Raw genomic sequence first — 27,675 nt, forward strand, 5'->3', positions numbered from 1 at the left:
TGTTTCCTGGCGAGTCTCCCTCCCTCTCTTCCTCCTGTTTTGAGTGACTCAGACAGGAAACTCCCAGCTTCGTGCGCGGCGGCCCTGCGAGGCAAAGGAAGCGGCCCAGGCGGAGGAGAGGAGAGCAGCGCAGACCCCCTTCGCCTCTTCCTCGGCCCGCGCGGGAGTGGGTCCTGGACCCGCGGGGAAAGGGAGCGAGAGGGACAGGAAGGCGGGCGCCGGGCCTGGCGAGGAGTCGTCCGGGTGAGAGGAACCTTCTTCCCCTGGGCGCCTGCACTCTCTCCTGCGGGCTCGGGCCTGGAAGGGGCTGTGGCGAAGGGTTCCCAGCCTCGCTCTGCAGGCGCCCCCTTGCCTGGGCTTCCTTCCCCAGCCGAGGCCTAAGCGGATAAGGGAGGCCGGGCGGGCCTTTGGACTCCAACTTCCCTCAAGTGGGCGCCTCAGAGAAAGGAAAGGAGGAAGGAGACCCGGGCGTGTCTGTGTGAAGCCCAGGGGTCGGCCACACGGTAGAATTAACGCAGTTTGATGCCCTTTCAGCAGCCAGGGCTCAAGGCTGTACACTCGTGGGAGTTTCACAAGATCTTTTGCTTTCTCTGACCCAAAGTGCTGGTGCCTCACCAAACTACAGCTCTTGGGATCCCATAGCCTTCAGCCGGGGCAGTTAAAATGGTGTCAAACTGCATTGATTATAGAGTGTAGATGCAGCCCCAGTCTGGATGAACCTTAGATAAGTGCCAGTTGATCAGTAAATTTCACAGGGAAGTAATACTCGGAAGTTAGGGTTGCTGTGAGTTTTCCGGGCTGTATGGCCATGTTCCAGAAGCATTATCTCCTGATGTTTCGCCCACGTCTATGACAGGCATCCTCAGAGGTTGTGAGGTCTGTTGGAAACTAGGCAAGGGAGGTTTATATTATCTGTGGAAGGTCCAGGGTGAGAGAAGGAGCTCTGTCTGTTTGAAGCAAGTGTGAATGTTGCAGTTGGCCACCTTGATTAGCATTGAATGGCCTTACAGCTTCAAAGCCTATGTTCACTTCTCCATAGCTGCATGGTATACAGTAGACTCCTGCAGAAGTAAGAGGATCCCTCTTGTCCTTTGCTGAACACAGCATTTGTTGTATTTTCTTAGTGAGTCTGCAGATAGTTTGTAGGTTTTGTTTCTTCATCAGCTTCCCTATGCAGTCAGTGGTTCCCTTGATTTATGGTAAGAACACCTCCCAACAAAGGATTCCCCCAGGTAAGATACAGCCAGGCTTTGAAGCTGCAAGGTTATTCAGCACTAATCAAGGTGGCCAATTACAACATTCACACTTGCCTCCAACAGACAAGTGTTATTTCTCCCATTCTGGACATTCCACAGATATATAAACCCCACTTGTCTAGTTTCCAAAATACCCCTCAACCTCTGAGGATGCCTGCCATAAATGTGGGTGAAATGTCAAGAGAGAATGCTTCTGGAACATGGCCATACAGCCCGGAAAATTCACAACAACCCAATGATTCCAGACATGAAAGTCTTCAACAACATTCGGAAGTTGTTTTGCTGGTTCTTTCTTCTGAAATATAACCTGCAGTACCTGGTAGTTATTGGTGATTTCCCATTCAAGTTTAACCTGAATGGGTCCTGCTTAGCTTCCATGATCAGATAGTATCTGGTGCCTTTGGGTTTGTTTTTAAGATTTATCTCTGCTCTATGAATTCTCCAAAAGAAAATTACTCCCAGTTGAGAAAGTGAAAATGTGTGTATACAGTGGAGCAATCAAGGAACTTTGTGGTATCAAGTTGCAGAGGCCAAACAACATCATAAGGTGTGGGATTTTGAACTCTTAGTGCAAAGATACAAGTATTAAGAAAATGTATATGTTCAGAAGAGTTACTGCACATCAGTATCAAGAAAATACAAGTATCAAGAAGAGGCCAATATTAAGATGAGCTCCCCTACGAATCAACTGTTTCCTGAGATATATGGAGAGGTTTCCCTACTTTTCCACACAACTTCTACACCTTGTTAATGACTGACAATGAATGATCATTAACTATTAAGTTGTGGTATGGTTAGAGCAAGTGCAGAAACTTTCACATATCAAAACAACTGATGTGTGCAGGAGCTCTTCTTGATATTTACATCTTTTAAGAGGTTGCAAAGAGTTCAGAATTCGTCATCTCACTATGTCGTTTGGCCTCTGTAGCTTGATATAATACTTTTTACTTATTGTATGATATAAACAGTAGTCTATGGTTCAGAGATGTTTTTGTAAATAAACACAATAAGGTTTTTTGCCATTGTGATCACATACATTTTGTTCATCATTTGTGGCTTTGTGATGAGCTGATAGATGACATTTAGTTTTTCCAAATAACAAAAAAGCAGGGCTGGTAACCTCTGTCCTTCAGATGGCGATAAACTGCTCTTCCAGTCATCCTCACAAGAGCTTGGGCTAGCTGGGGATTATGAGAGATTGAATCCAATAGCTTCTGGAGGACTATCCTGGCATGATCTGAAAGTGGATGGCATTGATCCTTGGATAACATGACTTAATGCAGTAAAGGATTTTGGATATGTGCTAATAACTTTGCAGGACTTTTTTTAGCCACATATAATCCAATGTATTATTATTTAGAAGGCAGCTCCAAGTGTACTCAAGTAGAACTCATTTCCATAAATATGCATAGGATTGTGACTGAGTTAATTAAAAGGCAGCTAATCAGTTTTAAGCAGTCTGGTGTGGTATGCAGAAGTGAGCCTTTTAAAATTCTGTTTCAAGAAATAGGTGTATTTCTCAGACATTTGAGCAGTAGGCATTTTTTAAAATGCAGTGTGGTTGAGAGTTGTCATCTTAATACTAACACTGACATAATACTATATTGGAATATTTGATCTGGACACCATATATCTCAGGTACACCAAATATTTAGCATATGGTCTCACACCTTAAAGTATGTGAAATATATACTGTTACTTAGGACACATATTATTCAGCCTTGTATTGCAAAAAATGTCCAGGGTGGCGTATAATATTGGACAAACTAATTTAGAACAGAAATAGTCCAAGGCCCACTTTTTAAATTATGCAAATACTTGAAGGATGCAGTTTACTATTTCAATATTGTTTTGGTTTTAGAAGAGGTTTTTAGAGTTGAAAATAAACTGTAATATCTGCCTAAGAGATATAGAGTGGAATTAATTAAATCGTCATTAAATCTTTAAAATTGTTTTCACTCGTTATTAATAGACATGCACACTAATATTTAAATTATCTATCAACCTTCAGTGTAATTAAATTAAATTGAATTAACAAGGCTACAATATTCAAAATTGCTAGTGAAATAAAAGGAATTGAATGGTTTGACATATTAACTATCCCTTTATCTATTTGACAGTTTGCACCAAATTTCAGTGGCAAGCCACAATCCTATTTTTGTAAATAATTATTGTATGGAAAACTAGGAAGACTGGGAAAAGTTGTTGTAGAGCTGCAGGTAACCCATGGACCACTCTGCCTACCTTTGGTCTAAAGCAGGCCTGCACAACTTGTGCCCCTCCAGATGTTTGGGCCTCCAGCTCCCAAAAGCCATAGCCAGCATGTCCAATGGCCAGGAATTCTGGGAGCTGAAGTCTATAATATCTGGAGAGTTGCAGGCTACATAGGCCTGTCTAGAGAATTCTAGTTGAGTGATAAGAGGATTGGTGTTTCTAAAATTCTGCCTAAAGGAGAGATGTTTACCTATGCAAAACTATTACTATTGTCTCTTGCAATGGTTCTCAACCTTTGGGTCTACAGGTTTTTTGGCCTACAACTCCCAGAAAAACCAGCCAGTTTACCAGCAGTTAGGATTTCTGGGAGCTGACGGCCAAAATAACTGGGGACCCACAGGTTGAGAACCTTTGATCTATTGGATGGTAAGAATAGCCCTGGCATTCACTCCTCACTACACCTTCAATGCTGTTTAACGTTTGAACTCAACAAAGCTTTGTTGTGATTGTCAGATCAGAAGAGGCAAATGCAAAAGATACTATACACTATATATAGATTTTGCAGGGTTTGGTATTGCCCATGTTTCCAGGTGAATTGGTGTTGGCCTATTTGTATTATTGACAAAGCTGAGGGAGATTTCTTTAACTTACCATCCAAAGCATTTGGGAATGCTAAAGTTTTCTCATGCCTTCTGTTAAGTCAACTCTTAAGAAGTCCAGGGAGAACATTAAAGGAGGTTGAAGTTAACCTACCATAAGGTTTAGAAAGTAGCCCCTCCCTGGCTTGAGAGGTTCAAAAGGGGAGTTTGTGATGTTTGAGTGTGTCAAAAGCATTGCATAATAAATAAGTTTAAACGTGATAAAGGAATCACAAGCAGCTAAATAGTTTTGGACCAAAAGCGGGCAACTGCAATCACATTGTCCATAGCTTTAAACAACTCCTTCTCCGTGCATGAAGCAGGGCATTGTGGGCAAGCATACATATGAGGAGTTGTTTGTTCAGCTCTACAGTCACACAAGGTGGAGGATTCCTCCAGGTAGTGCCATCTTGCCAGGTTGTCTTTTGATCTGCCTACTCCGCTTCTCAGCCTATTTAGGGACTTCGAAGTTGCCCATTATTGGTTTGCCCCTGGAGGCAGACCCTCATGGGGGGGGCATCCAGTTGGGATTGCCTGGTTTAGCTGCCCAGAGGGACACCCTTGCTGTTGCTGGAGGAACATCAAGAGGCGTGGTGGTTCTCATGAAGCCCTTCCTTGATTTGAGTCTGGTGGGAGAAAGGCTGATAGTCATGCAGTGGGTGGCTTTCACAATGTTCGACCTTATTTCTCTCAGTTAGCAGCAACTTCCTGTCGCAGGTCAGGAGGGGCAATGCCAGCTAGCTTATAGAGTTTATCAACAGGTGTAGGTTTAAGGCATCCTGTGATTATTCTACATGTTTCATTCAGTGCTTCACATGGGCAGACTTGAGCCAGACTGGACAGGCGTACTCAGCAGTTGAGAAAGACAAGGCCAGGGCGGATGTTTTTATTACTTGTGGGTCTGCACCCCATGCACAGCCAGTCAGTTTCTGCAGGATGTTATTGCGTGCAGCTACTTTGTGCTTGGTGTTCATGCAGTGTTTCCTATATGTTAGTGTTCGATCTAAGGTGACACCAAGATATTTAGGATGGAAACAGTGTTCGAGCTCTTGGCAGGGTGAAACACATGCAGTAAACAGATTGCATATGGCCCACTTAGCTCACAGTGTCACAACAGCTATGAACAGGTGTATAGAAAGCATCCTTTGGTCTGGTATTTTTTCTTATAAACCCCTTCTACTTGCTTTTACCATTTGTATGAAACATAGAAGCCACTGCTAAATGTTCAGCTGAGATAAGGATGGAGAACCTATATATCCTGACACATTGAGACATATCTTCTTCCATTACTTGCCAGACTACATGGGTTAATGTGCATTGGAGTTCAAATGACATGTGGAGAAATAGCTCCCATCCATGTTCTTTAGTTCACACAAAGATCATAAACTATTGTTTTGAGCATGCCATTTGAGTAGGTGAAAACTCACATAACAAATGATGATGATGATGATTATTTACCCTATTTACCCTATCGGCCTTTCTCAACCCCGAGGTGGACTCAAGCAGGCTTACATATGGCAATTATTCAATGTCTTAAAAACAGATACAAAACATAAGCTTAAACAATTTAAATTAAATTAATACATATTACCATTTAAAACATTGCATTCAATTAAAATCACGCCATCCAAAATCATAGTCTGAAGCCGTTCCATAGTCATTGCACATAATTCCACATCCACAATAAAATGGTTGTGTGTTTTCAAGTTGACTTACAGCTATTATGGGGCTTTCTTGGCAAGATTTGTTCAAGGCAGGATTGTCTGTCTTTCTCTGACACTAAGAGAATGTCTTGTTCAAGGTCACTCAGTGGATTTCTATGGCCAAGGGAGGGATTCGAATCTTGGTCTCCAGAATTGTCCAGTGCTCAAACCACTATATTGCTCTCCACATAATAGAATACAGGCAGTCCTTGAGTTACAAGTTACTCCTAGTTAAGAACGGGGTGGTGGTGGTGCAACAACAGGAAGTGAGATAAATCTACTCCTAGGAAGGAAAATTCACTCTTGGAAGAATTATGGGGAAAAGCCATGTACAAATATGTGAGGGGAAGCCATAGGGAGGAGGGAGCAAGCTTGTTTTCTGCTGCCCTGCAGACTAGGACATGGAACAATGGCTTCAAACTACAGGAAAGGAGATTCCACCTGAACATCAGGAAGAACTTCCTCACTGTGAGGGCTGTTCGGCAGTGGAACTCTCTCCCTCAGACTGTGGTGGAGGCTCCTTCTTTGGAGGCTTTTAAACAGAGGCTGGATGGCCATCTGTCGGGGGTGCTTTGAATGCGATTTCCTGCTTCTTGGCAGGAGGTTGTACTAGATGGCCCATGAGGTCTCTTCCAACTCTACTATTCTATGATTCTATGAAAGGTATCTTCACTGAAGTTTTCTCACCATTCCTTGTTTCCATAGCAAGCCAAACATTTCAAAATCCACAGGGACAGAAAATGAAGTGAAATCTTCTGAACAGGTGTACAGACAGTAAAACAAGCATCAAGGGGGTATTAACCCATCTCTATGCTATCCAAAGCACCCGCCCTCCCCCTGTATATGGTTGGAGTTACACTTAAAAATGTACCTGTTCTAACTTACATACAAATTCAACTTAAGAACAACCTACAGAACCTATCTTTTCTGTAACTTGGGGATTGCCTGTATTCCTCTTATTTGAACCATCTGATTTTGTCATTCCCTCAGTTGCACTCTGAAATGGCACACATCCAATATTTAGGTTGAGACTGACTGAATATCGTTGTGGGATGAAACGGGGAAAGAAATTGTATTTCAGCTCATAGAGATGCTAAGCAGTACAGCATTTATTTGGCTGTTACAACAGTTGTGATGGTACGTCTAATGCACTATGAAACGTACACAGATACTCTGTGTCACCAGCACCATGTTTTACTTTTAGTGTGTCAACAGAGTGGTGGTAAATGTGGTGTAGGTAATGGTTAATTTTTGGCTTCAAACTAATTTAGAAACAAGAAGTTTCTTGGTATAGATTTAACCACAGTGTTCATAGTCCTCTCTTGGAGTTGCTTGCACCGTGGTCTTGTGGTTTTTCTGTGACAATTGTGTTCAACTTAAATAAGAGAGTTCTCCATCCACAAAGATGTTTTGTCTTTTTATAGCATATGCAATAGTTTTCTCTGGCCTTCCCCTTGCCTCCACTCAGATTTTGTCTTCAGGCAGTACACGTATCTGTATTTCCTCTGTTCTTAGGTCAGAATATTCTGAGCAAAAGCAAAAAGAGAGGAAGTCATGCACATGGTTTGGCTTTTTAAAAAAGAAAAGTGTGTGTGTGTGTGTTTATGATTTGCTTGTGAAGCTTACATGAGAAAAAGAAATCTATCTTCTTGGATACAAAAGTTTACAGGCTTACTTTGGAGAGATGTATAGTTTGCGCAAGTTACTGTGCATCTGTGTACAGAACTGTGTGAGTGGTCTTTCTTTTTCTATAATTTCATGACACATTAGGATTTTGTCTTGCTATTTTCTTTCTGTTCTGCAACACAAGTTGTGTTCATTGCAGGAAAGGCAAACATTAAAGTATTTCTTACCAACAAACGAACAAACAGTTATTTAAACGATAGAAAGAAAGCACACAATAACAAATTTTCATCTAAAAGCATTTAACAATCAGAAGGCTATAAAACAAATTATCATCAGCATAAAACAACACAAGTAACAAACATCATCAGCACACTGATAATAAAAAGCAGGCTAACCACAGCCAAATTGCACTGACCCCCCAAAATCTTCCATAGAATTTCCCTTCTGCTTGCAGTAAGGTGAATAGTATGGAACCAGTGTCAGTCCCAATTCACGGATTGTATTTAACTCCTCACTTGGTTTTCACTGATAACAAGGAATCATATGGAGGCATGTCAGTGGATGGAGAAAAGTCGCATAAAGAGAGAGAGAGATTTTGATGTAGCTGTCATACTTGTTTAGCTTGCTCTGACAGGAAAGAAAACTAAATATTGACCACATACTATTTGAGACAACCGCTGAAATATCCAGATGATTTTAAACAGTGGTGTCATGTAGAAATATTATAAGAATAAGAGTTTAGATGGGGTTCTCACATAATCAGATACACCTCTCCAAGGGGTAGAGGTCTCCCAGCACCACTTTTTCAAACCTCATCTTCAGAGGATTTCCATCCTACCCTGTTCCATTTTAGCAATATGCTCAGAATGATACAATGATAAATAGAGTGCTGTTGAAAGTACTAGAAGAATCCAGTTCTGGGACAAGGAGTTACACATTTTCTCATTCAAGTTAGATTAAAGACAGTCTTTTTTCTGGGTGTTTAAGGGTTAATGTACATGTACACCTCACCATACCTAGTTGGATGATATGTCTGTTTGGCTGACTGCATCCCTGTCATGATCCCCATCTCATGCCATCTCCGGAGCTGAGAAGCCTTACAATCCCCTTGTACGAAGTTGCCCGGGCTCTGAATTCTTCAGGAGAGGCCCTTCTCTTGGTCCCACTGCTATCTCTAGCTTGGTTGGTGAGAACGAGATAGAGAAGGCCTTCTCAGTGACTGCTCCTTGACTCTGGAACTCCCTGCCCAGGGAAGCCAGAATGGCCCCCTCTCTGCCGTCTTCCGGCAGCAAGCTGAAACCTTTTTATTCAGGTAGGCTTTTAAAGAAGAAGGTTTTTAAGATCAATTCAGGGGGTGCAGTGGTTTTTAACTTTGAATTTGTTTTAATGGTTTTTAACTGGGAATTTTCAAATACTGTTTATATTTAATCCTGTTTATGTGTTTATATATTTTAAATGGTTATGCCGAGGCTTTTATGTTAAGATGCTTTGTGTCCCCTTTGGGAAAAATAAAGCAGGGTATAAATAAATACAATAGTAATAGTAATAGTAATAATAATAATAATAATAATACAGTGTTCCCTCACTACTTCGCGGTTCGCTTTTAGCTGATTTGCTGTTTTGCAGTTTTTCAATAAACTCTAAAAGACTATTATAAATCATAAAAAATTACAGTTTGCAGCCTAAGGAAGGGAGGAAGGAGAAGCCAACCAAAGGGAGAGAAAAGAAGTCCAAGCAGCAACAGGAAGAGAGGGAGGCGATTTATCAACACACGATTGATTGATAAAGACTTAAAATAGTGTATAATTACTAAAATAATGTATAAATATTAAAATAAATATAGCGTCCCTACTTGAGGTCCTGGAACCTAACCCCCATGATAAGTGAGGGAACACTGTAGTAGTAATCATATATATATATATATATATATATATATATATATATATATGAGTTCTGACATCACGACGATGCACTAAACAACACAGTCACACACACCCCAACCTCGAAAATAGGCAACACAACCCAAAATCCCTTCCTCAAGGCCAAGACAACAAAATTGAACAAAAACAACAATCACAGGGCCAAAAACGGCCCAAAAACCACAACAGCCCATCTGTACCTGCGCCAACACAGAATCCTATAAACTCTTCCCACACGCGCGCACATACCCCTTGCCCACGCACTCAACTTCTTCCTCCGCCGGCACCACCGCCATCTTCCAAAAAAACACTTCACGAACGATTCTACTTTATGGCTTCGGCCGCTGGGTGTCACTGCAGCCGGAGTGCAGGCTGCCCACGCTCTAGCCGGCTTCAAATCCAAAGCGTCGCCTCCCCACCGGCAGGAAGGAAGGGAACGCTGTAGACCAGATGCGTTCTCTAGTGTGGCTAACGTTGGAGACAACAAACATGACGGTGGGAGGCGGAGGCAGCGGCGGGAGCACCAACTACTGGGAAGGTTAGATTTCCGCGGTCGCAATTTTTTGGGGGCAAACCGAGGGCAACAGGCCACTCTCCAAGGGGGCAAGGGCGGACCGGGGTGCCCGTCCAAAGACGGCACCAACCAACCTGGCATTACCACTCGGCCCCCTCAAAAGGCCCCAAAACACCCCAAACGGGCACCAGGAAGCCTTCACATTACCACCAAACCCCTCACACAGCCCCCCAAACCCCCCAAATGGGTTCTAAGAACCCTTATATTCCTCCTTACCCCTTATAAAGGCCATAAATGTCACCCAAGGCACACTGAAAGGCCTTCCATTCGCACCAAACCCTTCACAGAGGCCCCAAAACTCCCAAAACAGGGCCCAAACGACATGGCATTGGCACTAAACCCCTTCAGAAAGGACCTAAATTCCCCTAAACAGGTGCCAAAACCCCTTACATTACCACTAGACCCCTTTAAAACACCCTAAAACCTACAACAACAAGAACAACAACATGGTAATAAAGTCCCCTTGGGGTACACAAAGGCAACATATAAATATATTAAATAATATAATATAATAATAACGTAATAAACTCCCCCTTGGTATAGAGAGATATAAATATGATAAATAATATAATATTAATATAATATATATTATATTAATACAATAATAATAATAATAATAATAGTAATAATAATAATAATAATAATAATATCATAAACTCCCCCTTGCTGTACAGAAAGGTGGAATATAAATATCATAAATAATATAATCTCACTACAAAAATATTGACTACTAAAAGGCACACTGCGTTCCATAATCCAGAACATTGGATAAGCAAAAATTTTACCTAATTGCAACATTCATACTTACCTCCAACAGATAAAAATAATAATTCTATATTCACAACCTTTACAAAATGATATCCCCTCATAACGCAGCATGTTAAACCGCTAACCTACTGGACTAAAACGTCACAGGTTTGAATTGGGGGACCGCACACAACCCCCACTGTTAACCCCAACTTCTACCAACCCTAAACTTCAAAAACATACAATTAACACTTCATGAATAGGTACTCCTCCGCCGACAAGGTAATGGCCCTCCATACAATTATACCACATGACCTTACAGGAGTCTACGGACAACGCCGAGTCTTCAACTTAAAAATACACATAACCACCAACCCCCAGAGTCAGACACGACTCCACTTAATGTCAAGGCAAAACCTTTACCCTTTACCATAACTACCACCAATACCTCAATACTTTATTTCCCATACCACCATACAGCAACGCGTGGCTAGGCACAGCTAGCAGTAATAATAATAATGTCTTCCCTCCTTAGTTGTCACCTGTGATAGCTGTTAGTACCTGCACACCTGGCCATTTTTTTGGAACATGTTCTCTCACTACTTTCTTGATCTGTAAGGTGCTACTGTCTTTACTCTACATGGAATTGAAAAGTGACAGAATTCTGGTTAAGACACGAATGGGAAGTGACATAGGGCACGCCAGGTATTTTTCTAATGGTCATAGCTATCATTTCACACATATAGTCCCTGCCCCAAAAGTACATTCAGAAATCAGAATTTGCTCCATAGTCCTATGTTAGACAAATGTGCAATGCTGTTCAGTTACTGTCAATAATGGAAATGTTTTCTTTGCCTCCTTGCAATCTATATTTAAAAATCAAAGAATATTACTTTTAAAATTGTGTTGCAAATGGAATTTTCAGTTGACTAATTTAAGTTCTGATGGAAAATGGCTTTTTGTTACAAAAGCTGGTTGCAAATATTGGAATTCAGAGCATGAGATTTATGTCCTGCTGGTTTGTGCATTTCTGAGAAACTGACAATAGCATTAGGTGTAACTTTCCAATTACCTAATGTCAGTGTAATTGCAAACTGGTTGAAAAATACTGAATAATGATGTAGCATAGACAGGGCCAGCTATGTAGTAATCTGCTGATTTCTTCATTTTTGAAACATGGTGTTTGAGTTGATGTGCTCTTTTTCCTCTTACTTTGCAGTCATTGAGATACTGATTTGCGTTATTAGTTCTAAGCAAAAATAAGGAAGTGTAAGCAACACAGAGACTTAAACAGAAACTGCAAACCCTTTGTTCCTTTTTTCTCCACAAAGCTGAGTTCTGAGGCAGAACCCATGTGATTTTGCAGGGCACGGCATGGCAACAACAAATTGCTTTCTGTGCCAGTTTGCAGGCTGTATATGAAGTTATGGTAAATATAGTTGGTAGTTGGTCTTTTATGTGATAAGTAGCTCACAAATATATAATTGCGGGCGGACCCATTTTCTCAGCTGATTGCAGCTCAAATTTCATAATGAAGGCTGTGGTAACAAGCGTGTTATTCTATGGAGTGATGGACTGAAGAAACCCCAGGAAAGCAGAAATTTGATTATATTTGCCTGCTGAAGAAACTATAGTAATCCATCCACCATGCAGTATGTACTCAAAGAAGAGGAACATTTTAAACCCAGCATAATTTTAATATCATAGCAACCTGTGATGTGAGGTGGAAATTGTATTGAGTTTTAAATTTAGCCTGAGAATCCCTTTCCTTCTTTTAATACTTGGCAGTGAGACACAAATAATAAAAGAAGAGAACATTATAGTTGAATAATGTAGGAGATCTCATCACATCAAAGGGCCCTTCCACACAGCCATATAACTCAGAATATCAAGGCAGAAAATCCCACAATATCTGTGTTGAACTGGGTTATCTGAATCCACACTGCTATATATTCCAGTTCAAAGCAGATAATGTGCAATTTTATTCAGCTGTGTGGAAGGGGCCTAGCTTTTCAGGACAGAAACTTTGAATTTGGTGGGAGGCTTCAACACCAGGAAAAATAGCACTTAGGCCTGTAGTGGCTCTTTCACATGGACAGTATTTTGTGAGTGGGAACTTACTGCTGTTTTGTTTATGTAATAGTCACTATGACACAGCTTTTGTCTCTTATTCCTGTTTGATCAATATGTATCCTGAATGTTTCCTCCATATGGAGACCTATGAACTAAAAGCATTTCAGGATGTGGTAAACCTCCTATCTCGGCATGAAGGTTGAAGTCATAGTGTGTTGGATCTTTTCTGCCAAATATCAAGACATGAGTTGGGCCCAGAGTATTCCAAAGTAATAGATTGCATCTGTTTTGGAAAATACAAAATTACTAGGTGTTTTTTTTTGCTTATTGTGCAGTTAATGAAATAGAAGTATTCCTGGACATGACTTCATTAGCATACATTTTGGTACTTAGGCTCTTCCACATAGCCATATATCCCAGAATATCAAGGCAGAAAATCCCACAATATCTGCTTTGAACTGGGATATAAGAGTCCACACTGTCATATTGTCAAGGTATAGATGTCACGAATCAGTCCCAAGTGTAAAGTAGCAACAGTTTATTGTAGGTACAGCTCAAAAGAATCAAAAATGCCTAACAGCAGCAAAATAGTATTCCAAAAACAAAACACAGCCAACCGGTCCAAGTGGAGACAAAACAAAGAGTCCCAGAATCCTAAGAAATCCCAACCCATTAACCAAAATACACAGCAAGGAAAAACACTCAGTGTCATTTCAGCAAACCCGATCCAGAATGTAACAAGGTTGTAGTCAAACCGGTCCAGGAGTCATCCACAGCAAACAGAATACAGCAACAGCGTCAAACGTCCAGTCCAAGGTCAGGGCCAGTGAGCGAAAGCAATGTCCAGAAGTTATCCAAGGTCCCAGCTGAAACAGTAGCAACGTCCCAAAAGAATCCACGAAGTTCAGGAACCCCAGGACTCACCGAAGTCACGACCCAGCATAACAGGCAACTCAGCATACATTTTGCTAGTCGCAAAGTCCCCATTGCAACCAACCCACCTTATATTACAAACCTTCCTCTGAGCTGCAATCAGACAACGCCCCACCCTCAAATGCTCCTGCATTCTCCTCCAAACTAGAATCAGACAACACCCCACGCTCAGCTGCCAGTTGTGCTGCCCGAGCTTCTCTTTGCCTTGTCTGCCAAGCGGTCCTTCTCCTGCTTCTACTTATATCTTCCCAAACAGCACAGATCATCCTCCCTCCAAGTTCCATCCCCAACAAACCCTCTGAATGTGTCACTACTTGTAGGCTTCTCGCACAGTTCTCTCACTTCTGCTACTTTTGTCCCCAGTCCCATCTCATCCCCAGTCCCATCAATGTCACTCTCATCACTTCTCATAGAAACTGCTTCATTGCCAAACCCATCGTCCACATCAAACCCTTCCTCAGTGGGTTCAGTAAGTATTTGCCGCATTCTCTTCTGCTGTTGCTCTTCAATAGAGTCTTGCTCCCGAGTAGACCTTTTTGCCTGCCTAACCTCCAACTCCCTGTTGTTACTACGGTAATACTCAGAGACTCATCCACAACACATATATTCCAGTTCAAAGCAGCTGTGTGGAAGGGGCTTAAGAAGTAGAAGATACATGGAAATATTGTGATATGTTCTTGCCACAAAAAGACAGTTCAGTTTGTTTATGCATTTTTTGGAATGCTATGTTATTTTAATGTTATGCATGTCAGAAATAAAATAGCCAGCTTAGGTAAGTGTTACCCATAAGTAAACAAAATATTTTGAACCTTCTCAGATAAACATGAAGGCTTCTTCCATAATGCATTTTGGGATTTTTTCTTTCTTTCACTAACCTCCACTTTTTATGATTTCCATTTTGGTGGCCAAACAAAAATACACTTTTTTTTGACACACTGAGGTAGAGTTAACTGGTGAGACAGGCTGATCTGATCTCTCTTTCTCTGTTTTGCTGTTCACATGATTCTCGGGGAGCTGCTGGTTACCTTACCTGTTGTAAGAATGTACACACAGATATAGTAGTCTAGAGTTGAACCCCATTTCTTCCCAGCTTAAGATTTATTGTTTTGTTTAGTGCAGACACATTGTTGCCACCAGACACTAAGTCCGTGTTCTCCAGCCCTCCGTCACTGTGCTCCCAATGCCAATATTGCTTTAAAAAGATAGGCAGGGGGCAACAAGGAAAAGGGTTCAAGCCTAAAATGATTTTATGAAAAGGAGCTTCATTGTTAGAGGCTTTGTTAACTAAGTTATACCTGTACTGTATTTATTGTACAAATTATATTGGGAGAATATTCATTTTATTAGTTTTAAAAACATTCCTGATGACTTTTTTCACAGATTAAAAATGACAGCTCAAGTTACTTTAGAGGATGCTTTGTCCAACGTGGACCTTTTGGAGGAATTGCCACTGCCAGATCAACAACCTTGCATTGAACCCCCTCCATCATCCTTGCTTTATCAGGTATGTTCCCTGAAAAAGCAAAAGGTGTGCAAGTGTGTTTTGCATGTACACACACAATCATGCTAAACATTTAATATCTTTGAAAAGTTCTAAATTATCACAGTTTTCTATTTCTCTCCTTTTATGACTACCCATCTACACTCTTTGTGGTGTATTTTCTGTCACTCAGCCAAATTTCAACACCAATTTTGAAGACAGGAATGCATTTGTCACAGGCATTGCAAGATACATAGAACAAGCAACTGTTCATTCTAATATGGTAAATATTGTTTTATTCTCCATTTTACCCTGATTTTCTTTTTTTAAGCAAGTACATGAAAATGTGGGGAAGCACGATATGGGTGGTTTTTTATGCTTCCTTATTTCAGCATTTGATTAAAGTCAAATTTGTTCTTACTGTTTGGCAGAGTGCGCTGGCTGGTTCAGGAAGCATATTTTGGGCATTGAGAAAGGGGAACAAATTGTTTATTGTTTGTTTGCTTTTTACTGATGGGGATGTGCTTCTAGATTTTGGGAGGGGTGAGATGCTCTGGTTACAATAGAATTAAATAAGGAATTACATTTATGTTTTTATCTGATTTTCATGTATACTAGGCATGTACCAATTCTGCATTCTAAGATTCTTGACTTTTATTTTGCTATATTGTTGTTTGGTAGGAGCTAAGGTCTAGTAATTGTTGTGAAGGAGTACTAATTATTCTTTAAAACAAAGAATTTGGCTTTTTCTAACCTTAAGAATTTTGTCACATTTAAAAGAAATAGATCTAACATGTATTTATGACTGGAGTAATAAAATAATTTCAGTATTCTGATGAAAGAGTCTTGAATCTCTTCTGAAACTCTATGTTGATGTTTATGTGTTTGTTTATTGCCTTACTTTTTAAACCTCTCTATAAGTAGTGTTTTCTGGGAGCAGAGGTGCATATTGTATTAAAAATATAAATGAAAACAATGATACAATAAAACAACAAATACAGCAGACTGTAACACTGAGCTAAAATCACCAAGACACAGTAATATATTACAGCATATAATTAAATATTCTTTTTCATGTTCTCTGTTTATATCTCTTTTTTCCCCTTCGGTCTCTCCCCCCATATCTACTTTTGGTAAAAAATGTGGTTATTATTTTTTATTATAGAATGAAATGTTGGAAGAAGGCCAAGAATATGCTATTATGCTATACACATGGAGAAGCTGCTCAAGAGCCATCCCGCAGGTAAAGAAGCAAAACCACCCATGGGAATAGGAAAACCATCCCTGAGAAACCAGCCCAGGCCTAGCTAGGCATGCATTTCTAAGGCTCTCTGTCTGGTTTAGGATGTATGTCTTCTCCTTTTTATTACAGGAGCCACTAGCTCTGTTGTATTCCCCCTCTTTTTGTTTTTCCTCCTCCCGTTGTTTGGGTAGACAAGTGAAAACAAGAATTGTGCAACATGTTGAAAGTAGCTTTTATTATAAAGGAGCAAGGAAAACCAGCTTAGTATCCATTTCACATCTAAATCATGTGAGAGTATTTACAGAATAAATGCTATTTTAAAAAATTTGATAACAATCCATCTGGACATTGCTCACAGGGCCTGCAGTTTAGCTCTGCAAGTTGAATAGAAATATGATTCTTAACATTTGAAGAGAAGTTTTAGTTCACCTGAAAGCAATAGGTAGTCCTTATTGGGTAATTTAAAAGGCTTCGAGACTGAAATATTTGTGCAATTTTACTACTTGAAAACCAAAAGGCAATGTTATATAATTTCAAATTAGTATATATACTTGAGTATAAGCCAACCCGAATATAAGCCGATGCACCTAATTTTACCACAAAAAAACTGGGAAAACTTATTGACTCAAGGATGAGGGTGGGAAATGCAGCAACTCCTGGTAAATTTCAAAAATAAAAATAGATACCAATAAAATTACATTAATTGAGAAAACTGTAATTTAAGATAAAAATAAAACTTTAATAAAATAAGATTGTCCAACATACTTGAGTATAGACCGACCCACATATAAGCCGGCCAGGACCCTCACTCGATTATAAGCCGAGGAGGTTTTTTACAGCCCTAAAAAGGGCTGAAAAACTTGGCTTATGCTTGCGTATATATGGTATTATAGTTAGGGGAAGGAAAGGTGCCTGAACTGTCTGTGTAATTTGCTGATTTTTTCCATCTTCCTTTTTAGGTGAAATGTAATGAACAGCCAAACAGAGTGGAAATTTATGAAAAAACAGTGGAAGTTCTGGAGCCAGAGGTCACAAAACTGATGAATTTCATGTATTTTCAGGTATATAGATACTTGTTCCTTGAATTTTTTCTCTCCATTTAATGTTACTCCATTTCTAGCCTTCTTCCATATCTATTTCTTTTATAGAAGACTCGTGGGAAGTTTTTTAATGGATACCTTTCACTAAAAGTCATTTTGTGCTCATCGGTGTATTAAAAAAGTCTTATTAATAACCCTGTTCAGCTCATGAGTTTGAATGTTTTTTCGTACATTGAAATGAAATTCAGCATAATTTACACACTGTCTTTTGTAACATGATTGTTTCCATCAACAGAGAAATGCAATTGAAAGATTTTGTGGAGAGGTGAAGCGTTTGTGTCATGCAGAAAGAAGGAAGGACTTTGTGTCTGAAGCTTACCTCATAACTCTTGGAAAGTTTATCAACATGTTTGCTGTTTTAGATGAACTAAAAAATATGAAGTGTAGCGTGAAGAATGACCATTCAGCTTATAAACGGTGAGTTTATTTGAAAGGGAAAGAACAGAGCTTAGAATGTTACAAAAAGTTATTTGTTGCATTATGAAAGTGCTCTTAAATTGAAAAAAGTAGTTTGAAAACTACACTTTTCCTGTACTGTCCATCTTATTTATTACTTTGCCCTATGCCCTTGTCTACTTATGTGTAGGTGACTATGTTACATGTAATTTGTTATTGTTGGGTTTTAAGGAAAAAGGGTGACAATATCTGGCACAGCAGGTTTTATGCTCTCTTGCTACATTGCACTAGCTAGTAGCACAGGGAGGTTTTGAATGTGTGATGCCTAGAGCCTTTGTGGTCCATGTCTAGGAAACTTGGTAATAGTAGATTATTATAATCTATATAATTTGAGTCTGTCACAGGTTCCATTCAGGCAAGCATATTTTCACCTCTTTGTGTGATTGTGGTTGGAGTTGTGTTGCATATTGGTCCCACACATATATAAAATGTGTGTATCTGGAATCATATCACTGCTTTGTGAAAAAATGTAATAGCTTTGCCATTATGCTTGTTGTATTTAAAAATTGTAATTTTTCATACAGCTTTCAGTAGCTTTCTGTATTAAACTTATGTTTTGATATGAGCAACCTCTGAAAGGAGGTAAAGATGGAAAAATGCATGCCCTGCAAGATGTGAAATAGGCTGTAGTACTAATATAGTCTGGTTGTGGTGATTTGAATGTTGGAATAAGAGTCTTGAGGAATAGGGTTCAAATTGCTAATTGGCCATGGAAACCCACTGGGTGACTGTGGGCAAGTCACACTCCCTCAGACTTAGAGGAAGACTATGGCAACACCCCCTCTGAATAAATATTGCGAAGAATAAAAAACCTGTCTTCACACATTGGAGTCAGCTTGAAGACATGTAGCAACAAACTAGGATAGTGTGGCCACAAGATGGCACTAGTTGTTTGATACATTCAGATTCTATATTTGGGATACACAGGTGAAGCAGGCACCTTTGCCACCATAAGGTGTGGGATGGTTTTTGTTTATTGAAAGATATGCTGAGAGTAAGTTGAAATACGAAAAATTTAACCTAACTTGCCCAAGATTAGGAGCTCTACCCATGTAACAACTGTCTGGGGCTCTTATCTTTCTTCCCAGATGGCACTTTTACCTCTGTATAAGAATCCTTTTCTGCGGCAGAAAAGTCCACGTGGTTTATTAGTATAATAATATGTTTTAATTCATTTAAATTATTTTAATGCATTAAACTGCCCAGTCTATTTAATTCTATTTGTAGGCCACCCAGATATCTTTTTGATATAGATCAAAGTGGAAATATTTTATTAACTAATAAGAATAATAAAAAACTTCAGGTGGCTGTCTTTGCTACAAAAAGGCAGTTGTGGTCTGTTGTGCTTTATGCACTTTTTTCTTTGCTAAATGTATTAATATTTGAGCAAGGCTACATAAGACTGGGCTGTTAGAAATGGTAAGCAAGAAGAAATTGAACCCCTGAGATAACACCTGCAAAATCCTGTTTGGCAGAAAAGTGCCAGGTGGCTAATTGTGATGTTAATTATGATGAATAGCCTCATTAATCCCTCATTGTTTCCTTTCAGGAAAAAATCTCATGCCATTCAGGGTTTTCTTTGTGAAAGAAAACAACCAGCTACTGTCTGAGTATAAAACCACTTGCATTCAAAGTGGGTGATTGGTTTTAGACTTCTAGCACAGTTTTACAAATAGTATGGGAGGTGGAGGAGGGTTTCTTTAGCTGGTAGATGAAAATGACACATCCCTGCCATGACTTGATGTGTTTGTATAAACACTGTATAAAGCATTTGGCTCAGTGCCCCTTATGGGTGTGCAGTAAGATCTGAGGAGTATTTCTTGTGCTCTTGCTTGTGAATTTGGTTTCTCATGTTTGTAAAGTAGATACTTCCAGGGATCGTGTCTGGCACACCATCTCTCAAATCATTTAAAATGATGTAAATATTTTGCATTTTCTTTGTACCTGTCATAATATAATCTTTACAGAAATATCCATCTTGTGAAAAGTCAGATACTCACTTTTCAGTTTATTTTATATCGATCCAGTTACCCTTGAAGATAAAGGATTTGGAGGCTTGTGAGGGTGGTAGAGAATTGAGACTGAGGGATGTGTGGTTGCACTTAGTGGGTTTCTGTCACAGGGATGAGAGAGAGCATTGGACACATCTTAAAGTGTTATAGCATCAGTAATCCAATTGGGGGGAAGATGTCCTTACATTTTGGAATATGAACAGATAAAATGCCCCTCTTTCCTATTGGTATGATTTTTAAAAAGACCAGCTCCAAATATTAAATATTTGCTGCCAAAAACTGACTCCCAAGTAGCAGTAATTCTATTTTTATACTATGTTAGCATCAGTGATAGCTGGTGATTTCCATGTCAGTAGATAAGTCCACTCTCAATTCTAGTCCAAATTTGAAAGCACTGGAATTTATTTGGGGCAAAGGGTTCAGCATTTTGAATAGGTTATTTAAAAGTTTGGACTGAAATCTGAAGAAGATCCACTGCCTCACAATATGGATAGGACTTATAGCATTAATTGTCTCCTTGCTTATACAGTACTCATTTCTCAACTGTATCCTGCAGACAGCCAAGAGGACAAGTCTTTCTGGTGTAGGCATTTTGCTACTTGGACTACACTACACCAGTTTTCAGCAGGGATGCTGCCTGTATAATCTAAAATGCACTTCATATTTCAAACTGTAGACAAAGGATGGTTTTACATATGGACTGTATTTCCAGAGTTTCTTCATAAATTCAGACTTGGGTGGCTTCGCTGTGGAAGCCAATAAAATGGACATGAGAAACTGTGGGTTGATCTTGGGAGCACTTTTCTGGCTTGGCAGACTTTGCCCAAAATGTTTTTTAAAAAGAGGTCCTACATGTTCCTGGTAGTAGTTGGTTTTGAAAAACAGAATTCTAAACATCGGTAAATGGGAGTGGGATGGTGTAGTGCAACCTATTTAAAGGTGAGTTACTGCTTCTGAAGATTTCAATGACAGGCAGTTCACCACTTATGTTGGCCAGAAAAAGTGTGGTTAAAGAAGAACGGAGGTATCAAGGGTGACCAAAATGGCTTTGGAGGATCACATGTGATGTTTGTTTATGTACTCCCATCAAAGGCAAATGGATTGAGCCATTCTTCAGCTCAGAGATCAAAATATATTCCCAGTAAAATGGGATATCTTCATGCCAGCTTTTTTTCAGGGATGGATAGCTCATGCTGCCTTCCTTGCTTCACAGATGCTTACTGCTGGAAAATAATTATATTGTCACAGAATGGAATGTGTTGGATTACTACCTGTGTGTCCCATCTCACCTAATCCTTTTGTGATTATGAACTTCATGTGGCTTGGAAGGTTATACCCTTCTCATTTTGTCTGTATCTGCACTACTGTTGTCCTTCTGTTGTACTTTCACTATATAGCATGTTTGCATCATGCTGCCGTTATGTTATATTTTGGCCAGTGTGCTTTTCAGTATATTGTACAATCTCTCCTGTGTTTGTGTGTGTTTTACATCACACTATCTATTATAATATATGCTTTATATACTTTGGTGTGAATTGGTTAGTCCTTTGTAGGTGGGTATAATAAGCACCATCTCTCTATCTGATGCTTGGCCCAATCTGTTGGACTACAACTACCATTGATATACTGGTCGAGAATGATGTACCCACTTTTGGAGGTCACCATTTGGGGAAGGCTGCAATAGGAATATTTTGTGAATTGTTCTTGTAGAATGTAACATTTTCCCTTTACTCTGCTTTCTTGTAAAGGGCTGCCCAATTTTTGCGTAAAATGGCTGATCCTCAGTCCATCCAAGAATCGCAGAACCTGTCTATGTTTCTTGCCAATCACAACAAAATTACGCAAGTATGTTTTAAAGTTATTAATACATAATATAAATTGTACATTAATTTTTGATGCAATATTTTATGTGCTTATTAGTAATAGAAAGACAGCCATTTATCTATGGATACGCTTAGTATTATATGAGTATTTTGAATAATAGTTTTTGTTTGCCAATTATAACTTTATTATGGTTTTTCTTCTAGTCTTTGCAGCAACAACTTGAAGTGATTCCTGGCTATGAAGAACTGCTTGCTGATATTGTGAATTTGTGCATAGATTACTATGAAAACAAAATGTACCTAACTCCTAGTGAGAAACATATGCTCCTGAAAGTAAGAAGTATTCTCTTCCTGGAATGCACTTCAGCATTGTGCTGGGGGAGGAGAGGCTATTGAAAATAATGCAAAATACTGTTGAAAATTTAAAGCTCCATCACCAAGTAGCCCATAATAATGAGTAATTGCAAACTCTCTTTTGTCCGGGTGGCTCTTCTCTACCATGTCTCCATGTGCACAGGGGAGATGTCATGTTCATGAGTGGGAAAGGACTGAAAAGGAATTTATGCAATTCTATGTCATTGAGCTGAATTACGCAAAAGACTTGCAGAACCAGATTGCTTAGTATCCAGCTGCTATGTTGGCTTTTAGTGGAATAAATATCCTAATTTTTAAAATATTGAATAGAACAATGAATTTGTGCACTAAACACCTCCTTAAAAATAAAAAACCCCTAGAAATTGTTCAAGAAAGCTAATTTAATAGCATTTCAATTCAGAGTGCCAGAGTTTTGTGTATTTGAACCACTTATTGCTCAAATGCATTGTAGAAGTTAAAATTGGCAAAGAAATTATTAAGGATCCCAAAAAGTATTGTACTTCTTCTTCTTGCCAGTTGATCACACTGGTTTTTGGGAGAATGCTCTGCATGTAGAAAATCCAGGTGTGTCCTTTTATGGCTTCTTGTGAAGCACAGTCATGTCTCAGGTGGAGACTATGAATGATAACAATATTTTTGGAAGGCTAAGTATTGTAATGGGCTTTCTTCTAATACCGCCCAAATTTGCTACAAGTGCTGAATATTTTTACTGCCTCCACGAAATAAGGTGTATTTTTGCATGTGTCTATGTATCTGTTTAACCTGGTAATTTTACAGAGATTCTGGTGTCTCTTTTCTATCCTGGTTATTTCCTTTTTAATGTCAGGAAATGGGGTCAGTCAGCATTGCATGGTTTTCATTGAGGTATATGTCCAGATTCAGCCTTGTGTTTGGATTCCCCAATTCCAGTAGTGGCTAGGAGCGTGTTTTCACTACTAAGGCTAATCTGCAAACAGCACACACTCTTGGAGATGTCTGATCCAGTGACACATGCCTTTGTTGCATTCCCTTTTGTCTATAGCCTACATTATGTGATATTATCTTTGAATAATGATGAGAAACTCAAAATAGAGCCAGTATAGGAAGCTAGTGACTCCTTTGCTAGGACAGGTTCATTGATAGCGAAGATGACAAACCTGAAATGTCATGCCCGGGACATTCTACGAAAAGACATGGCTCATTAGAAAACAATGGTCCTTGGCAAGATTGAAGGCAGTAAGAAAAGAGGAAGGCCATATTATATGTGGATAGGATCAACCAAGGAAGCCACAGTCCTGGGTTTGCAAGTCCTGATCAAGGCTATTGATGACAGGGCAACTTTGGGATTTTTCATTCCTAGAATCACCGTAAGTCAAAGCTGTCGTGCTAGAAGCTAAAAACTATATAAATAAAGAAACAAAAGTGCTGTTGGAGACAGAAATTGTCTGAGCTTATGGTCTTACAGTATGTACTAATTTTTCACAGTCATCTGAGAAAAATTCGTGCAGAACTCCCATATTTCTCCTAAACACTTAGGAGGCCTCTGCAATTAAGAATGGTACCAAAGTTTCTTATTTTCTTGCTGCCTTCCTAATATTGTTTCCTTTTGTGGCATGTCTGCTGCTTAAGGGAGAGATATTACCTCATAATTCGTTTTTCTTGGCTGTTCTAAGGAGCTTTTTTGAAGAGGCTGAAGAGAAGGGTGGCATAGAATGGGCCCTTCCAGACAGGCCCTATATGCCAGGATCTGATCCCAGGTTTTCTGCTTTGAACTGGATTTATGAATCCCCACTGCCAGATAACCTGGGATAATCAGAAAACCTGGAATCAGATCGTGTCTAGGGCCTGTGTGGAAGGGCCCTATGAACACCCCAACAAAGATAACTGGTTACCAATATTTTTGTTTGTTTGATTCTTTTTAGGTCATGGGTTTTGGTCTGTACCTGATGGATGGCAGTGTCAGTAACATCTATAAATTGGATGCAAAAAAAAGGATAAATCTTTCTAAGATTGATAAGTTTTTTAAGGTTGGTTAAGAAGTTTATTTAACCTTTGTAAGAGTAGTTCTCAACCATTAGTCATCTAGACCCTTCAGACCCAGCCAGAATGGCCGATAATCATGGCTTCTGGGAAACGGAAGTCCAAAATATCTGGCGAACCAGAAGATAAGAACCCCTGATTTAAAACATGTGGATAAGTATATTTACATATACTTTAAACAGGAAACCACATATATTTCTTGTTCTTAGAAGTGTTCTTAGTCTGTATGCTTCTAATACTTAATGGCAGTGATGCTATATGTATATATAACTCTTCACACACATTTCTGTGTTCTCCTGCTGGGAGGGATCCCTGCTGCTGTCAGTTACTGGTGGAGAATGGAAAAGATGGGTTGGGTGTTTTGTACCATGGGGAAATGATGATGACAAAACCGTGAGAATAGTCCTTCATGCCTAGTTCAGATAAAGATTTACATCTATTAAGCTGGACTTATGGATGTGTAAGTCATTGATAGGCTGATCAATGAAATATTTGTGGCAGAAGTAAAGGTCAGAATAATTTACAAAATTTGCCCCCTCCTTTTATTGTCATCTGAGAAGTAACCTCTAAATTACATGAAGTTTTTGGGAGGGAAAAAGGTGCTGTAAACATTAGTATAAGATTTTGTAAAAGAACCCAAACCCTCACATAATCACTGTCAAGGACAGAACGCCACGAGATTCACAGTAACAAGGTTTATTAGGTTACAAAACTCAAAATAAGCCCGTAAAACACAAAGGGCCAGGCAGTATTTGCCTTTAGGAGCAAAAAAGGGACAAAATGAATGTTCAAAAGATAAACCGGATTAAACCGAAGTTTAATCCGGGTAAAAACAAAATGCTTGCTTCAGCCTAAACAAAATGAGAGCCAAGAAAAAAGATACAAAGAATGCAGCTAATTGGCAGCAGATTCCTCTCTGCTGCCAACACAGTGTTTAGAGTAACTTGCGTCGCTCCCACACACACACACAGCAGACAGGATTTCCAGCACAGCCAGGGAATGCAGCAGTAGAGTAGACCAGTTCCGTTCCGTAATTCAAAGCCAAAAGCAGACGTTTGTAGTTTTCCCAAGTCCAAGAAGGGGATGAAGCCAAGCCGTGGTCAGTTCAGTCCGGGTATTCAAAACAGTGGATGGCGTCCGTCAAGAAGACGACGGGAGGTCAAGCTAATAAGAGTAAGCACAGGTTTGCACAAACAAATGCCCACACAATCCCTCCCGCCGTCTGACCCTGGATTCCAAACAACTTACGTCACAGCACAGGAAAGCACACAAGTCTTCAGGGAAGCGTCCCACACACACACGGATCCCAAGCGTTTGCCCAGATTACCTTGCCCGACGCAATTTGCAATTGCTCCCAAGCCCAGTTTTATGCCAGTTACAAATCTTCATCACTGTCAGCTGTCCTCCTTAACCCGGGCGTTTCCTCATCACTTTCCTCGTCAGAGCTGGAACACCTCTGACTACGCCCAGCAGCATCTCCAGCTGTGGATCCCGTCCCATCCCTCCAGCTAAGCCATGGGTCTAATCCTGAAGGTCCCCATTCATCTTCTGCCCCATCATGGCCAGTGGCCCCCAATTCCTCCCTTACCCGAGTCCAATCCATCTCATCCTCCTCTGAGCTAACCTGCCCCTCCTCCATTCTTTCCGTGAACCCTTCGAACGACTCTTCGTCCGATGGTGCTGCAAATATGTCTCGCAGTCTTTTTCTTTCTCGCTCCTCGAGAGTATCCGACTCTCGAGGAGTCTTACGCCCACGCCTGTCAGTAACAGAGCCATGAGGCTCAATCATAACACTATCCCCTCTCACAAAGGCCTCCTCCCCCGATGGCGGAGAAGTGGCAGTGATACCCTCCGCTATAGCACCACGACGACTAGAGGTATCAAGTTTCAATAGCGAACGATGAAAGACTGGATGGACCTTTAAACTAGATGGTAAACGCAAACGAAACGCAACAGAAGAAATCTTTTTAACGATAGGAAAGGGACCCAAATACCGAGGCGCAAACTTTCCCCCAGCCTGTTTAATATGTTTGGAAGATAACCACACCAAATCCCCTTCTTCCAACTCCTCCCCTGCCTGCCTGTGGCGGTCAGCCTGAGTCTTCTGCGTTGCCTTAGCTTCCAACAGTAAGCGACGGGCAACATCATGCAATGCAGCCATTTCCGTAGAGCGGTACACAGGGTCCGAAGAGACCACATTGGTCGACGGCGCCACACCTCCCCGTGGGTGAAAGCCATAAGTAAGCTCAAACGGCGTATGCTGACTAGACGTGTGCACCGCATTGTTGTAAGCAAATTCCGCCACCGGTAACCACTTCACCCAAGCCGTGGGTTGATCTAAACAAAAACAACGCAAATACTGCTCTAAGAGCCCATTAACCCGTTCCGACTGTCCATCCGTTTGCGGATGGAAGGCGGACGACACGTTTAACTTAGTCCCCAAGCACTCATGGAAGTGTTTCCAAAAGCGTGACACAAATTGCGGAGCCCTATCTGAAATAATCACCTCGGGTGCTCCGTGCAAGCGATAGATGTGCTTAGTAAATAGTAAGGCCAACGTAGGGGCCGCCGGAATGGTTGAACAAGGAATAAAATGAGCCAGTTTGCTAAATAAATCCACCACCACCCAAATACAAGTATAACCCCCAGACTTAGGCAAATCCGAAATAAAATCCATGGAAATGATTTGCCATGGCCTCTCAGGAACAGGTAAAGACGACAACAACCCTCTAGGGCGCCCAACAGGCGTCTTACTCTGCTGGCAAACGGCGCAGCTGTCACAAAAGCGCAGAATGTCTTGCCGCATCTTTGGCCACCAGTAGCTCCTGGTGATAAGCTGTACGGTCTTGAACCTGCCAAAGTGCCCAGCCATGGGTTCGTCATGGTGGGCTCTAATCACCTCCAACCTGAGGGCCCCCACTGGTACGTAAACCTGCCCCCTTCGCACCAATACCCCGTTTTGATCTTGGAGATGCGGTAGTATGGTACGGTTACCTGCTGAGAGCAGCATCAGTTGCTCCTGAGTCCACACATCATCTTTCTGAGCCTCAAGGATCTGGTCATGTAACCCGAGCTCATTATCTACAACACACAGCGAGGTAGTAGGCAAGATGGTCTGACATACTACCTGCTCATTGGTCTTAAATTCTGGCTTGCGGGATAAAGCATCGGCCCGCAAGTTTGCCTTCCCCTCCACGAACTGCACCTTGAAGTTAAACCTGGAGAAAAACAAAGCCCAGCGGATTTGACGCTGGTTTAACTTCTTTGCTGTTTGCAAGTGCTCTAAGTTCTTATGATCAGACCTGACCACAATCTGGTGTCGTGCCCCTTCAAGCCAGTGCCGCCACACCTCAAACGCCACCTTAATCGCCAACAACTCCTTCTCCCATATGGTATAGTTCTGCTCGAAGGGTGTTAGTTGCCGCGAGTAAAATCCACAGGGACGCAAGGTCCCTGAGGAATCCTTCTGAGACAATACAGCCCC

At 40.6% G+C, this 27,675-nt stretch overlaps 1 protein-coding gene across 2 annotated transcripts in view; it reads left to right on the forward strand.

Annotated features, from left to right (window-relative positions):
• cyfip1 (cytoplasmic FMR1 interacting protein 1) overlaps positions 1 to 27,675 on the forward strand; it is an 82,350-nt gene continuing 54,675 nt past the window's right edge. The window contains exons 1-9 of one of the 2 annotated variants that reach the window (XM_062975346.1): positions 1 to 243; positions 15,064 to 15,187; positions 15,357 to 15,446; positions 16,329 to 16,406; positions 17,366 to 17,467; positions 17,742 to 17,923; positions 21,723 to 21,819; positions 22,002 to 22,130; positions 24,074 to 24,178. In XM_062975346.1, the coding sequence (XP_062831416.1) occupies positions 15,071 to 15,187; positions 15,357 to 15,446; positions 16,329 to 16,406; positions 17,366 to 17,467; positions 17,742 to 17,923; positions 21,723 to 21,819; positions 22,002 to 22,130; positions 24,074 to 24,178 (900 nt within the window). In that variant the 5' untranslated portion in view covers positions 1 to 243; positions 15,064 to 15,070. The remainder of the gene's footprint in view (positions 244 to 15,063; positions 15,188 to 15,356; positions 15,447 to 16,328; positions 16,407 to 17,365; positions 17,468 to 17,741; positions 17,924 to 21,722; positions 21,820 to 22,001; positions 22,131 to 24,073; positions 24,179 to 27,675) is intronic. The other variant, XM_062975345.1, reaches the window with a different exon arrangement.

This window comes from Anolis carolinensis, chromosome 3, assembly GCF_035594765.1.
Source record: "Anolis carolinensis isolate JA03-04 chromosome 3, rAnoCar3.1.pri, whole genome shotgun sequence".
NCBI classification, from domain to species: domain Eukaryota; kingdom Metazoa; phylum Chordata; class Lepidosauria; order Squamata; family Dactyloidae; genus Anolis; species Anolis carolinensis.